This window comes from Lissotriton helveticus, chromosome 4_1 (assembly GCF_964261635.1).
Source record: "Lissotriton helveticus chromosome 4_1, aLisHel1.1, whole genome shotgun sequence".
Classification (NCBI taxonomy): domain Eukaryota; kingdom Metazoa; phylum Chordata; class Amphibia; order Caudata; family Salamandridae; genus Lissotriton; species Lissotriton helveticus.
Window position 1 is genome coordinate 2,007,605,841 of NC_136063.1, and position 15,712 is coordinate 2,007,621,552.

At 48.1% G+C, this 15,712-nt stretch overlaps 1 protein-coding gene across 1 annotated transcript in view; it reads left to right on the top strand.

Annotated features, from left to right (window-relative positions):
* Nucleotides 1–3,524: 3,524 nt before the first annotated feature.
* The window catches only part of AFF2 (ALF transcription elongation factor 2), a 971,857-nt gene continuing 959,669 nt past the window's right edge, over nucleotides 3,525–15,712 (top strand). The window contains exon 1 of the mRNA XM_078688633.1: nucleotides 3,525–3,770. Coding sequence (XP_078544759.1) covers nucleotides 3,724–3,770 — 47 coding nt within the window. The 5' untranslated portion in view covers nucleotides 3,525–3,723. The remainder of the gene's footprint in view (nucleotides 3,771–15,712) is intronic.

Consider the following 15,712-nt stretch of genomic DNA (forward strand, 5'->3'; position numbering starts at 1 on the left):
CTTGTGAGGTCAGTTGTAACTGGGCTCGACAAGAGCTGGACGGCCGTATGTTGGACCTGGACATGAGAGTTCTTGTTCCTTTGTTTCCTTTTTTGCTTACAACCAGTTTTTGCTGGGAAAGTGTTTATTTCTGATAATCCTGACTTGATGTTTTGCAGGAGTCCACTGCCTTCAGTTGAAGATGCTCTATTTGGTGGTGACCTCGTCATTGGAAGGGGGACCGGCATTATTCTACCTTCCATATAATTGGCATTACCTACAGTGTCCTGAGTTGTGACAGTTGATTTCAAGATGGACAGTAGGTCACCTAATATAGTCGGGAGGGTTAGTAGTTTGTCCACTGTTGGGGCCCAGGAACATTCTTGTTGCGATTGCTGTGTTTTAAGGCCACTTCTTGCCCTCTCTTCATTAATCCGTTCAAGTCGGCTAACTTCCTGTCAATCCCCGAGGTAAAATCAGCTAGAGTTTACAGAACTGTAAGCTGAAGATCCATTTTATGTGACTGATATTGTAATGCCGCTGTTGAATATTGCATTGCAGTTAGTATCGATTCCCAGATTAGGTTTTTGTTTGAGTGGCCGGTATTGCTTCTTTATAGGCGAACAGTTTTTGAAGGATTATTTGAATTGTGGTTGTAGGAGGCGACTAGATCCTCCCACTCTAGAGATGCTAAAAAAGTCATGTCAGCATTGTAAATGGGAAGGTCTTTGTAAGGGGGCGGCGGGCCATGCTGTGGTGATAGTTTTTCAAAAAGTGTGCCAAGTGCCGACAGGACGGCCGGCGGCGTTGTGACTTCCGAATAGATAGTTGATGAAGGATGAAGAAGATAATGTTTTAATGATAGTGATACTTGTTCCTTTGTTTTTTGTTCATTTATATTATGTTCCTCCTGCTGGGCTACTATAGGTGAAAGAGTATAATGGTACTTTAACGCAAGCTCTCATTAGATCCTGCTTGTTCTGAGTAAAGTTGGGTGTCTGTACCAAAACTGGTCGCCACAACATGAGGGGAGGCTTGATGATGCTTGGGGTCTAGTCCAGGTGTTGTTCCCCCTTGTTGGTGAGGTGTTAAAGTAGCTGACTCTAATAAACTCTAATAAGCCCCAAGAAATCCGCTAGAGCAGGCCCGGACTGACCGTTGTGGGCACCGGGCAATCCCCCGGTGCGCCGCAAGGGTGGTGGCCGGTTTTGGGCCCCTGGGGGCCGTTTTTGTTACAGGGCCATTAATGCAGCATAGCTGCAAAATCGGTCCTGCAACAAAATCGGCCAAAAACCGGCCCTGGCAAAGACCTCAGACCTCCCCCCGGGGACCAGCCGAGCACTTTGCCGGGCCGGTTTTTAGTTCCCAGTCCGGCCCTGGGCTGGAGTCGGCTGCGAAGCAGTGGGAGGCAGCCTCAGCCTCAGCAGCCCGTCAACCCCGCCTTCCGCGGCTCCGGCCGCTACTCTCTTTATGTAGCGTTAACCCCTCTGGCGTTCCTCGCAGCTCCTCACCTCGCCTCACTTCTCCTGCCACCAGCCGCTTGCACCTCGTCACTCACCGCTGCCTAGCACTTGTTGCTTGTTGTTGAAGCCGCGGCGGCAGAATGCTTCCTGCCGAGTACGCAGAGAACTGGGAGCTGGAGAGCCGAAAGACCTGGAGCGGATCAGTAGTACGAGGTTGTGGAGAGGGAGGGGGTCGCTCCAGGAACTCAGTCTACACCTACTTTGAAGAGGTGATAAAATATTAAAGTTTTGTGACCAGATTTCAGTCGTAAAGCATTATTACATACCTTTAGACATCGGTATCTGAAAAGGTTGCCCTTAGCACACCCCTTCCAAATACCAATTTGGTATGTATTTCCAAATATGATTCACTAACAGGGTACAGAATTGCAGAATGAGATTTGTGGAAGAGAAAATGCCATTTTGTGGTTGCAAAGGCTTAAATTTTATGAATCGGAACCATTCGATCACAAAACAGTTTTGTACACGAGGGATTCCCTACTGTGGGTATTTGCATCTTTCATAAATCTTTGGTGTGGCTTACTTGCTAATCAAGGAATAAAAGCTTTGTGGATCACACTTTTTTATGTGAGTAGATATTAGAGTAAAAGTCTTGAGTAAAACACACCTAACTAACTATGAAGAAAGACACCTATACCGGCTGAAAATGCGTAGTGAATCGCGACCCATGATTTCCAGCCTCCTTTTCGAAGGCAAGCAGATTGGTGACAGACATCATCTACGCAGGATTCAATGAGAGAATGGGAGAGAGAAAGCACACAAAATACTGTTTCCGGTTGCAGAAATCGAAGTCACGGTGATAAATCAACAATGTGCTGACTGACTGACTTTTAAGCAAATATGTCTGGATGACTGTAGCTTGAGCTGTCACTGTTCAGCCCCAAGAGAGCACAGGTGCAGGGAGTGTCTGGAGTGGGGAGTGGAGTAGAGACACACCCTTTCCTAATGATGAACTTGAACTAGTCAAAGTACAAACACATCAGCTGCTGCAGCATTCCATGCATTAAATGGCAGTGTACAAGAAGCATATAAAATGAAAAGGTCACATTTTTACAACTCCTGAACACATCTAATCATATAGTCGTCCACATAGAATGGAACAAAGAAGAAAAACCTGCAAATGTACTTTGAAAAAAAAAACTAGAAAGGTGCAAAGGCAGTTAAAAAGCTAAGATTCTGATGTTGTTGTGTAGGTAAGCGTCCTGCGCCTTTTTATTATAGTCGTGACTAATTGTATGATTTGTATTTCTCGAGCGCGCGCGCAGCCTATGCGCAGAGACGCACGGAATTTGACTGAATGAAAGGTGATTGTACACGTGGCCGTGCGTACACGATCTTCATTCAGTGTGAGCACCAGCTGAGCCGCAGGAGGTTCGGGATCGAAAGGCGCGCGAGTTGAGCATATTTGAACTAAAGGCACCTTCTGCTTTAAGCGAGAGTGTCAAACAAACTCGCAGATATCTCATTGCGGTCTTTGCAAAGTCGTTTCCGTGGCTATAGAAGTGTCACCCTGAAAGACGTGTACACGCGTTATGTAATCTGTCCGTCTACATCTGTACGACTTAATGCACCAGCTCACGTTTCCGTTTCAGACGTGCAATCGGTACGTTTTCCTTCCAATAGTTAAATAAGGACACTAGACAATGCCCAGTTGAACCCACTTCGCTTCTACAGGTGTAGGCGAGTGAATGAAGCGCGCTGGCTTCTCGGCGCTCTGGACACTTGCGCTATGTGTTGATGGAGACTGACTGCGCCCCTATCAGTGACGCCCCGAGCGGCCGAGCCATGACCCCGCCCGTGACCCGACCCCTTCTTAGAGAACCCTGTCCCAGCAGCTGATTTTGACAGCCAGCACCTGGCCCGGCATCAAAGCCCGGGCTGGATCTCGGGTCGTGCGCGCTGTCTCAGACCCTGTGCTCCTGTGCGCTCCAGGCCACCGTTCTTCAGTCTCCAGTTCTCGATTTGCGGCTGGCTCCGCCTCCTCCTCCCCGCGGCCGCCTCTGCCTTGTGCATTTTCCCATTGCTACCCAAGAGCTAGCTGGTCGTCTGACGGTGCTGCTGCTGCTGTGCTGGCAGCCGGGGGGAGGGATCGCAGCTGTGGTAGCGGAGCGTTGTGCGGGGGGCTCGGAGCACTCAGGACACCGGGCGCGATCCTCACCGCCGCTTCCTGCATGCAGCCTGCGAGCCCTGGCGCCGGGGGACAGCGCTGCCCCCAGCCGAGATGGATCTGTTCGACTTTATCCGAGACTGGGACCTGGAGCAGCCGTGGTAGGTGGCACAGCGCCTCTGCTGCGCATCCTGCGCGCCGTGCTTGCATTCCCTTTGTCGTGCGCTGCCCGCTCCCGGGAACGCTCAGCTCGCTGCGCAGCCGGTTCATCCGCGCAGAAGTTGCCATAGTGGATGGCACTAATTGTGCTGGGTCCCAAGGGGCTCTGTGCCTCGGAAAGACATGGTGGGTGGGAGGTGCTGCCTGTGCCACGTACGGCAGCCACATTGCTCATGCCGCACCACCGTTAGCGACCAGCACAGGTCTTCCCGAGGGGCCAGCAGTCACCCTCCAAGTACAGATGTGCTCGGGAGGATGCGCTGTGCCTGGGATGGAGAACAGCTTCGTCTGCCAGAGGGCAGCACCCCTGAGTTAGCTGCTTTGGTGGGGTCTGGGACGGTGTGAAATGGTGTTACAGTTGTATTTTGGCTTTACAATGAATTCACTTGACTCTGGTTCTTTAATGCTCCTGCAGAGACTCTGTTAAAGTTGTCGAAAAGTACTCGCATTGGTGTTTGCGTGTTTGTTCTCACGGATAGGCGTGCTATAGAAGTCGCGAGTGGCGCATAATGCAGCGCCTGTGCTCCGTAAGTGCCAGCTGTATACTGTTGCTGTGTTCGGCCGCCTCGCCTCTGTCTTGGTTTATCACTGCGCTGCTGAACTTGCTTTAATGTAATTCTTGTTTCAGTTGGATGTCCACGTTGTGTTTTTTTCTTTATCGCAGGTCGCTGTAGCAAACTGTCCATATTACACCTGCATTGCTTGAAATGTGACATTTGTGTGCAAAGACTAGAGAAAGAGCTGTGGGCAGTGTTTGTCGGCAGCAGACCAGGGTCACTCGGAACAGATGCACAGGGAAGGAAGTGTCAAGTGCAGGGGGCAGAAAGTTGAAGCCCTGGAGCCCGAGGGTACCGCGCTGTAGTGTCCTCAGGGGACACCCCTGTTATTTACCAGATGTCTTCTAAGAGACGCACTACGGTGCCCGCGTGTCCGCTTGGTGTAAATGTGTCACTCCTCAGCGCTGCAGGCCTGCGGGGAGGGCCTTTAATTGAATCTCTGATGTAACAATGTTTATTAGTTGAGTTATTAAGCTGCTGTCGCCCACGTTTGCCATATTGCACGAGCGTTCACTTGTAACTGCGCGGATTATTGTTCGGATAATCTCTGGAAACAAACACGTGGGACAGTATTGTTAAAGAGCATTAACGCTGCTCAACTTGCTGCCTCCTGAGCGAGCCGCTCTCTGCCTCTCTGCGTTAGCAGCGCGTGATTTAATGCTGCGCGCCCCGGTGTTGTGACAGGAGCATGCGGTACACGTAGCGGTACCGGATTCTTTTGTGTGTTTACTTCAGAGGTTGTCGCAGCACCGCTGCAGACACTGCGCTCACCGTCTGGCAGTTGCACGAATTCTTAAGGAACAATTCAGATTGACCTGACAGACTGAAAGATGCGTGCTGTTACAGGGATGTCTACCTCTCTCACTGCACTCAGCAGTGTGATGCGTGGAAATGTGTAATCAGCAATTGCGGCGGCTCAAACCGTTCCAAGACCCGTGCGCACGGCGCTCCTCTGCGCGCCTGGTTTGCGCGCTTTACGCATCCCGCGGAGAGCTGCGCTGTGGGATCCGCAAGAAGGAAGGAAGCGCTGATGCTTCCTTTCAATCCCTGCAGGTGGGTGGCCTGAGGGTGGATCCCGTGAAGTTTTGCATGTCTCAATAAAGCGGTCTGAGCTCTGGCGTCTGCTCTTGGGACAGGTTCTTGGATCGATAAGGCTGCCCGCGTTGACACAACCTCTATCAAGCAGGGGCACGAGAAGGTGGTGTGTGTCAGCATAACACGACTGCGGACACTAGCTGGGGGAATCAGGGTGAGTGCACCCGACAGCCGGTCCTCCAAGCACACTACAGGCACTTGTGCCACCAGCACGTGAAACGGAGGGCTTTATCATTCCCTCTTAGGTCACTCATATGTAAAATACACGAATGTTGTTCCTAATACCCCAACAAGCACCGTCTTCTCTCTGAACAAAGACAAATAGGCAGATACTACTAGCAGACTGTGCGTAGTACAAACACAAAATAAATCACAAACACGAATGCGCTTTTTTAAGTAAAATACATTTACAGATGCCAGATGCACGATACAGACAGCCAAGTCCTAGAAAAATAGATACATTTAAAGATAAACAGATGTGTAGTTAAATCGAGAGATAGATTGATACACACATAGTTAGAGAGAACGAGTTATTGATAAAGAGAAATATTTTGATTGCTGGATACGGAGCGATAGCTATCATTAAACAGATAAGAGATAGATAGACAGAGAGACAGATAGACAGAGAGACAGAGAGACAGATAGATAGATAGATAGGTAGGTAGGTGGGTGGGTGGGTGGATGGATGGATGGATGGATGGATAGATCGCTCGCTCCAGGGGGACGGGCTTCCACGCTAGACACTTTACTATATCATTACTATACTGGTGCGACGGTTGTGTGGAAGGAAGACCGTGCTCTGTTCACGAGATGGCTGCTGGAGTGGATTAGCCCGAAATCCCAAATGTTCTGCTTTTTTAAAGACACTTTAACCTTAACAATGGATGGGACTTTAACTGCAGCGAATCAGTTGTTCAAATATTCAAAATGTTCCTTATCAAGTACTTCAGCAATACTGTAGTTTCTCTTGATGTTTTATCACACTAGGCTGGCGGCTGTCCCATGCAAGTGAGAAATAATAACAATTGGACTGACATAACGAGTGTGTTTTTTAATGTACATTTCGTTGTTATTGAGTCTCTTGCAAAGCTGCCTGTCGCTCACCCTTCGTGGGTGTTCACAGTAGGTGATCAGGCATGTGAGACATCATTGAACCGGGGCTGTGAGTGATGTGGACGTCTCTGTGCGCTTGTCGGTGGGATTTTTGTTATTAAACTAGTTGTGATTTTTTCGTTCTTGCACTTTTGTCACTATAGCAGGACAGAGTAGTGATACCATAGCACAGGTGAACGAGAAGCAACTAATGGACTGGGCACTGCCGACATTAAACGGCTGCAGGAGTCTTGAGCCATTGACTGAGCACTGGTGGCACAGCAGAGGGGCAGCAACATGGGCGAAGGACTGGGCCCTGGCACCTGGTACGAGCTGCATAGGTACCAACTGAAGGACTGATCACTTGCAAAGGACACTGATGCCACAGTGCAGGTACAAGAGCGTGAACCAAGGGATGCAATTCTTAGGAAAAATAGCAAAGGTGCAGAAGCATGCATTGGTACCTGATGTAACAACACTGGTTCTGGAGCAAGGATTGAATGACTGGGCACAGATGTCTGGTATGAGCTGCATGGGCTCCAACTGAAGGATTGGTCACTTGGACTGGATGCACAAAAGCATGCAAAGGACACTGATGCCACAAGGCTGGTACACGAACGTAAAATAATGGAATATATAGGCTACAACAAAGGTACAGAAGAATGCACTGGTACCTGATGTGTCAACACTGGTGCAGGAGCAGGAACTGAAGGACCGGTCTCTTACAATGGATGTACAAAAGCATGCAAAGGACACTGATGCCACAATGCTGGTGCAAGAGCATAAACCAATGCAATACATAGGCCACAACAAAGGCACAGAAGCATGCACTGGTACCTGATGTCACAACACTGGTGCAGGAGCATGAACTGAAGGACTGGTCACTTACACTGGATGCACAAAAGCATGCAAAGGACACTGATGCCACAATGCTGGTGCAAGAGCATAAACCAATGCAATACATAGGCCACAACAAAGGCACAGAAGCATGCACTGGTGCAGAAGCATGAACTGAAGGGCTGGTCACTTACACTGGATGCACAAAAGCATGCAAAGGACACTGATGCCACTGGGCTGGTACAAGAACGTAAAATAATGGAATATATAGGCCACAACAAAGGCACAGAAGCATGCACTGGTACCTGATGTGTCAACACTGGTGCAGAAGCATGAACTGAAGGACTGGTCACTTACACTGGATGCACAAAAGCATGCAAAGGACACTGATGCCACTGGGCTGGTACAAGAACGTAAAATAATGGAATATATAGGCCACAACAAAGGCACAGAAGCATGCACTGGTACCTGATGTGTCAACACTGGTGCAGAAGCATGAACTGAAGGACTGGTCTCTTACACTGGATGCACAAAAGCATGCAAAGGACACTGATGCCACAATGCTGGTGCAAGAGCATAAACCAATGGAATAAATAGGTCACAACAAAGGCACAGAAGCATGCACTAATACCTGATGTCACACCACCGGTTCAGGACCATGAACTGAAGGACTGGTCACTTACACTGGATGCACAAAAGCATGCAAAGGACACTGATGCCACTGGGCTGGTACAAGAACGTAAAATAATGGAATATATAGGCCACAACAAAGGCACAGAAGCATGCACTGGTACCTGATGTGTCAACACTGGTGCAGAAGCATGAACTGAAGGACTGGTCTCTTACACTGGATGCACAAAAGCATGCAAAGGACACTGATGCCACAATGCTGGTGCAAGAGCATAAACCAATGGAATAAATAGGTCACAACAAAGGCACAGAAGCATGCACTAATACCTGATGTCACACCACCGGTTCAGGACCATGAACTGAAGGACTGGTCACTTACACTGGATGCACAAAATCATGCAAAGGACACTGATGCCACAGGGCAAGTAGCAGAGCATAAACCAATGGAATAAATAGGTCACAACAAAGGTACAGAAGCATGCACTGGCACCTGATGTCACAACACTGATTCTGGAGCCCGGATTGAATGACTGGGCACCGTTGTCTGGTAATGAGCTGCAGGAGCACGAACTGAAGGATTGGACACTAACACTGGAGGCACAGAAGCACCCAGAGGGCACTAATGTCACAGGGCAGGAAGAAGAGCGTAAACCAATGGAATAAATAGGCCACAACAAAGTTACAGAAGCATGCACTGGTGCCTGATGTCACAACACTAGTGCGGGAGCAAGAACCGATGTATTGTGCACTGATGCTCGAGCAAAGATGTAAGGGCCTGGATCGCTGGATGGGGACGGATGAGCACTGACAAGGGCAAGAATTGATCGACTGAGCACTGATGTCACAAAAAAGCGGCAGAAACACCAGCCGATAGACTAGCACTTGTATTACTGCATAGGCATATGATCTCATGGAGTGAGTACACGTCACATCAGTGCCATTCGAGCCTGATGTGGGCACTGCTCTTATGACAGACAAGGAGGAGCATGGAGTGATGGCTGAGCCCTTAGTCCTACATAGTGATTCAGGAGAGTCCACTGGCACTACCATCAATGCACAGGCGCAGGAGCATGAACCGGCCACTGAACTCTGGACACAGGTGGGCAGGCATGACCTGCTGGAATGGGACCACCTGATGCTTCCGTACAGATGCAGGTCACACACAGATGTTTGAGCAGGGTGCCACAGCACAAGTGCAGGACCAGGAGTTTATCGACTGGGCCCTGATGTCGCAACAGAGGGACAGGATCATGAACTGATGCATTGAGTTAAGTTACAGTTCAGGAGCAGTAAATGATGAGTGAGCATTAAGTAAAGACAGAGGTGCATTAATGTCTGGAAATAGGCCCAGAAGCGGGGACTGGGCCTTAATGCCATAACACAGTCGCAAGAGCCTGAAATGATGGCATGATCAATCAGGCCACATCATAGGTGAACGGGAACGAACTGATGGGCCGGGCACTAATGCCTGAAAAGAGGAGGAGAGGCATGGTATGATGGAAGAGCACATATGTCACAACATAGGCGCTTTAGCATTAACGGGCACTGGTGCCATAGCACAGGTGCAGAAGCACACACACATATTCACCGAGCACCAAAGTCACAACTGAGTGAGAGGTGCATAGACGGATGGACAGATGCCATAACACAGATGCAGGACCATGGACTGATGTCGCAACACAGAATCAGAAACATGAGCTGACGGACTGGGAGCTTAGGCCGCGGCAAAGGTTCAAGAGCTTTCACTGGCCACTTCTGTCAACACAAATGCAGAAATATTAACTGATGGACTGGGAACTGATGTAGCAGAAACATGGACTGATGTATGGGAAAGAGGACGAGGAGCATAGAATGACACACTGAGCACTGGCATTGCAACAGGGTTGCGGAAGGACTGAGAGATGGACTGATCACACTTCACAGCAGAAGTGCAAGCTGCATGTACTGGGCACTGACTTCTTAACACAAGGTCAGGACCACGCATTGCTGGGGTGGGAGCTGGTGCACGAGCATGAATGTTGGCCCAAGAACTCATGTCACAACTGAGGGGAATGGATATGCTCGAGTTAATGAAATCAGAACAGGTACAAAACTAGAAAGTGATGACCTGGACCCTGATTTGACATCAGACGGGTAGAATGGATGGATCAAGCACTCTATGGAGTAGAGGAACAGGAGCCAGATAATTACTGACGTCACACCAGAGGTGCAGGAAATGATGGAATGGGCATACATTTCCTAACGGAGGCACAGGAGCAGATTTAAAGGATTTGGCTCTGAAATCACAACAGATATTCAGGAAGTGATAGTTTGATCTCTGTTATCTGAACAGGGGTCCAGCAACTGATTGGGTGGACATTGTTGTTGTAAAACAAGTGCAGGAATACATTGTTTGGGCACTGATGTCCTAACAGAGGTGCAATAACTGATAGATTGTCCACTTATGTTCTAACAGAGGTGCATTAACTTAGAGATTGAACACTGCTGTCCTAATCATGGTGCAATAACTGATAGATTGGGCACTGATGCCCTAACAGAGGTGCAAGAACTAATAGGCTGGGTACTGATGTCTTAACAGAGGTACAAGAACTGATAGATTGTGTACTTATGTCCTAACAGAGGTGCACAAACTTAGAGATTGGGCAGTGATGTCCTAACAGGGGTGCAAAAACGGATAGACTGGGTACTGATGTTTTAAAAGAGGTGCAAGAACTGATAGACTGGGCACTGATGATAGACTGGGCACTGATGTCTTAACAGAGGTGTAAAAACTGATAGATTGTGCACTTATGTCCTAATCAAGGTGCAAGAACTGATAGATTGTGCACTTATGTTCTAACAGAGGTGCATTAACTTAGAGATTGAACACTGCTGTCCTAATCATGGTGCAATAACTGATAGATTGGGCACTGATGCGCTAACAGAGGTGCAAGAACTAATAGACTGGGCACTGATGTCCTAACAGGGGTGCAAGAACTGATAGGCTGGGTACTGATGTCTTAAAAGAGGTGCAAGAACTGATATACTGGGCACTGATGATAGACTGGGCACTGGTGTCTTAACAGAGGTGCAAAAACTGATAGATTGTGCACTTATCTCCTAATCAAGGCGCAAGAACTGATAGATTGTGCACGTATGTCCTAACAGAGGTACAAGAACTGATAGACCGGGAAACCAAAATAATATTATAAGACGCAAGAACAGAAACGGCAGTGATGTGAACATGAGATTAGTTGGGGCACTGCTCTCTTCACTATAGTCTTTATCATATTTAGCATAGACAAGCTTACCCCCAAGACAGCAATGCCACCCTATAATATAGCACAAACTGATGAACTAGCTGATAATGTCACAGATAGTGGGAAAGCGTGCACCAATTTGCTCGATACTGACGTCACAAGAGAGTGAAGGAGAGTAAGCCGTTGGACAAGTAATGATGTCATAGCACAGTAGAGGACCTTACGCTGATGAACTGGGAGCTGACGTGACGGCACGGTGGAGGATCTTACCTATATGGACAGGGTGCAGTTGTGATAGAGTGGAGGAGCTTACGCCGATGATCTGGGTACTGATGTGATACAGTAGAGGAGCTGATGCCGATGAGCTGGGTGTTGGTGTGATAGCAGGACGGAGGAGCTTACGTTGATGGGCAGGATGTAGAAGTGATACCGTGGGGCAGTTTAGACAGATGGACTGGGTGCTGGTGTGATAGCAGGCTTGGGGAACTTTCACCGATGTACTTGGTGTAGCTGTGAGAGAGTGAAATAGCATGAGTCGATGAACGGGGTGTTAATGTGATAGCAGGGTGGAGGAGCTTACGTTGATAGACTGGGTGGAGATGCTATAGAGAGGAGGAGCTAATGCCAATAGACAGGGTGCTGATGTGATAGAGTGGATTTGCTTATGCAGGTGGGCTTGATTCAGCTGCAATAGAGTGAAAAAGCATAAAACAAAGGTCTGGTTGCTGATGAGTTAGCAGAGTGGAAGAGGTTACATCGATGTCTGACTAGGGGTGCGGGAGGATGAACAGATGCGCTGGCTTCTGATGCCTGCACATACACAGGCACGCTATCATATGGCCCGCAAATTGATATCATTACAGTTGGCAGGAATATGACTATTGAACGGTTATCAGAATAGATCAGTAGCATGATCTAATGGACTGAACATTGATGTAAGAGCAGGATTCTGAAACGAGAGCTGATTAAAGTGATGTCAGAACAGAGGTGCAGTAGCATGAACTGATGGATTCAAAATTGATGTTCGAACAGCAGGAGCATGAACTGATGGGCTCAACATTGTTGCTGAAACAAAAATGCAACAGCATGAACAGATGGAATTAACAGTAAATCAGAATAGAGTGCAGGAGCACAAACTGTTGGATTCAACTGTTGATGTCACAGCAGAGGTGAAGTAACATGAACTGCTGGATTCAACGGTGATGTCAGAGCAGAGGTGAAGTAGCACACATTGGCGGATTCAACATTTTATGTCACATCAGAGGTAAAGTAGCACAAACTGGTGGATTCAACATTTGATGTCACAGCAGAGGAGAAGTACAATGAACTGCTGGATTCAACAGTGATGGCAGAGCAGAGGTGCAGGTGCAGGAACTGGTGGATTCAACAGTGATGTCAAAACAGAGGTGAAGTAGCATGAACTGCTGGATTCAACAGTGGTGTCAGAGTAGATGTGCAGTAGCATGAACTGCTGGATTCAACAGTCATGTCAGAGCAGAGGTGCAGTAGCCTAAACTGCTGGATTCAACAGTGATGTCAGAGCAGATGTGCAGTAGCATGAACTGCTGGATTCAACAGTCATGTCAGAGCAGAGGTGCAGTAGCGTGAACTGCTGGACTCAACAGTGATGTCAGAGCAGAGGTGCAGTAGCGTGAACTGCTGCATTCAACAGTGATGTCAGAGCAGATGTGCAGTAGCATGAACTGCTGGATTCAACAGTCATGTCAGAGCAGAGGTGCAGTAGCCTAAACTGCTGGATTCAACAGTGATGTCAGAGTAGATGTGCAGTAGCATGAACTGCTGGATTCAACAGTCATGTCAGAGCAGAGGTGCAGTAGCCTAAACTGCTGGATTCAACAGTCATGTCAGAGCAGAGGTGCAGTACCATGAACTGTGGGATTCAACAGTGATGTCAGAGCAGAGGTGCAGGAGCATGAACTGCTGGATTCAACAGTGGTGTCAGAGTAGATGTGCAGTAGCATGAACTGCTGGATTCAACAGTCATGTCAGAGCAGAGGTGCAGTAGCCTAAACTGCTGGATTCAACAGTGATGTCAGAGCAGATGTGCAGTAGCATGAACTGCTGGATTCAACAGTCATGTCAGAGCAGAGGTGCAGTAGCGTGAACTGCTGGACTCAACAGTGATGTCAGAGCAGAGGTGCAGTAGCGTGAACTGCTGCATTCAACAGTGATGTCAGAGCAGATGTGCAGTAGCGTGAACTGCTGGATTCAACAGTGATGTCAGAGCAGAGGTGCAGGAGCATGAACTGCTGCATTCAACAGTGATGTCAGAGCAGAGGTGCAGGAGCATGAACTGCTGCATTCAACAGTGATGTCAGAGCAGAGGTGCAGTACCATGAACTGCTGGATTCAACACTGATGTCAAAGCAGATGTGCAGTAGCGTGAACTGCTGGATTCAACAGTGATGTCAGAGCAGAGGTGCAGGTGCAGGAACTGGTGGATTCTACATTGGATGCCATAACAGCGGTGCAGTAGCATGAACTGATGGATACAATACTGATGTCAGAACAGCACAGGAGCATGAACTGATGGATTCAGCAGTCATGTCAAAACAGAGGCACAGTACCATGAACTGTGGGATTCAACAGTCATGTCAGAGCAGAGGTGCAGTACCATGAACTGTGGGATTCAACAGTCATGTCAGAGCAGAGGTGCAGTACCATGAACTGTGGGATTCAACAGTGATGTCAGAGCAGAGGTGCAGGAGCATGAACTGCTGGATTCAACACTGATGTCAAAGCAGATGTGCAGTAGCGTGAACTGCTGGATTCAACAGTGATGTCAGAGCAGAGGTGCAGTAGCATGAACTGCGGGATTCAACAGTCATGTCAGAGGAGAGGTGCAGTACCATGAACTGCGGGATTCAACAGTCATGTCAGAGCAGAGGTGCAGGAGCATAAACTGGTGGATTCTACATTTGATGTCATAACAACGGTGCAGTAGCATGAAGTGATGGATACAACACTGATGTCAGAACAGCACAGGAGCATGAACTGATGGATTCAACAGTCATGTCAGAGCAGAGGTGCAGTACCATGAACTGCTGGATTCAACAGTGATGTCAGAGCAGAGGAGCAGTACCATGAACTGTGGGATTCAACAGTCATGTCAAAACCGGTGCAGTACCATGAACTGCGGGATTCAACAGTGATGTCAGAGCAGAGGAGCAGTACCATGAACTGTGGGATTCAACAGTCATGTCAGAGCAGAAGTGCAGTACCATAAACTGCTGGATTCAACAGTCATGTCAAAACAGGTGCAGTACCATGAACTGCGGGATTCAACAGTGATGTCAGTGCAGAGGTACAGGAGCATAAACTGGTGGATTCAACAGGCATGTCAGAGCAGAGGTGCAGTACCATGAACTGCTGGATTCAACAGGCATGTCAGAGCAGAGGTGCAGTACCATGAACTGCTGGATTCAACAGTCATGTCAAAACCGGTGCAGTACCATGAACTGCAAGATTCAACAGTGATGTCAGAGCAGAGGAGCAGTACCATGAACTGTGGGATTCAACAGTCATGTCAGAGCAGAAGTGCAGTACCATAAACTGCTGGATTCAACAGTCATGTCAAAACAGGTGCAGTACCATGAACTGCGGGATTCAACAGTGATGTCAGAGCAGAGGTGCAGTACCATAAACTGCTGGATTCAACAGTCATGTCAAAACAGGTGCAGTACCATGAACTGCGGGATTCAACAGTGATGTCAGTGCAGAGGTACAGGAGCATAAACTGGTGGATTCAACAGGCATGTCAGAGCAGAGGTACAGTACCATGAACTGCTGGATTCAACAGGCATGTCAGAGCAGAGGTGCAGTACCATGAACTGCTAGATTCAACAGTCATGTCAAAACAGAGGCACAGTACCATGAACTGTGGGATTCAACAGTCATGTCAGAGCAGAGGTGCAGTACCATGAACTGGTGGATTCAACAGTGATGTCAGAGCAGAGGTACAGGAGCATAAACTGGTGGATTCTACATTTGATGTCATAACAGCAGTGCAGTAGCGTGAACTGATGGATACAATACTGATGTCAGAACAGCACAGGAGCATGAACTGATGGATTCAACGTTTGATGTCAGATCACAGGTGCCAGAACAAAGGGCAGGAGTAGAAATTAATGAACTCAGCAATGACGTCAGAAGTGATATGAAGGAGCATTAACTGACCCATTGAATATTGATATCAGGATGAATTTGCAGGACCCTTAATTGATGGTTTGGACATTTATGTAAAACAGAGGTACAGGAACTTTAAGAGAAATTCGATCAAGCTTAAAGGCCAAGATATGTTATGAAGTCTCCCCGTGCAACTCTGAAAACTAAGAGGGCACGCAAATATATGAATAGGGGTATTTCTAATTGTCTATGTGCTCGTGTAAAGTGTGCGCTTTTTAATATAAGAGA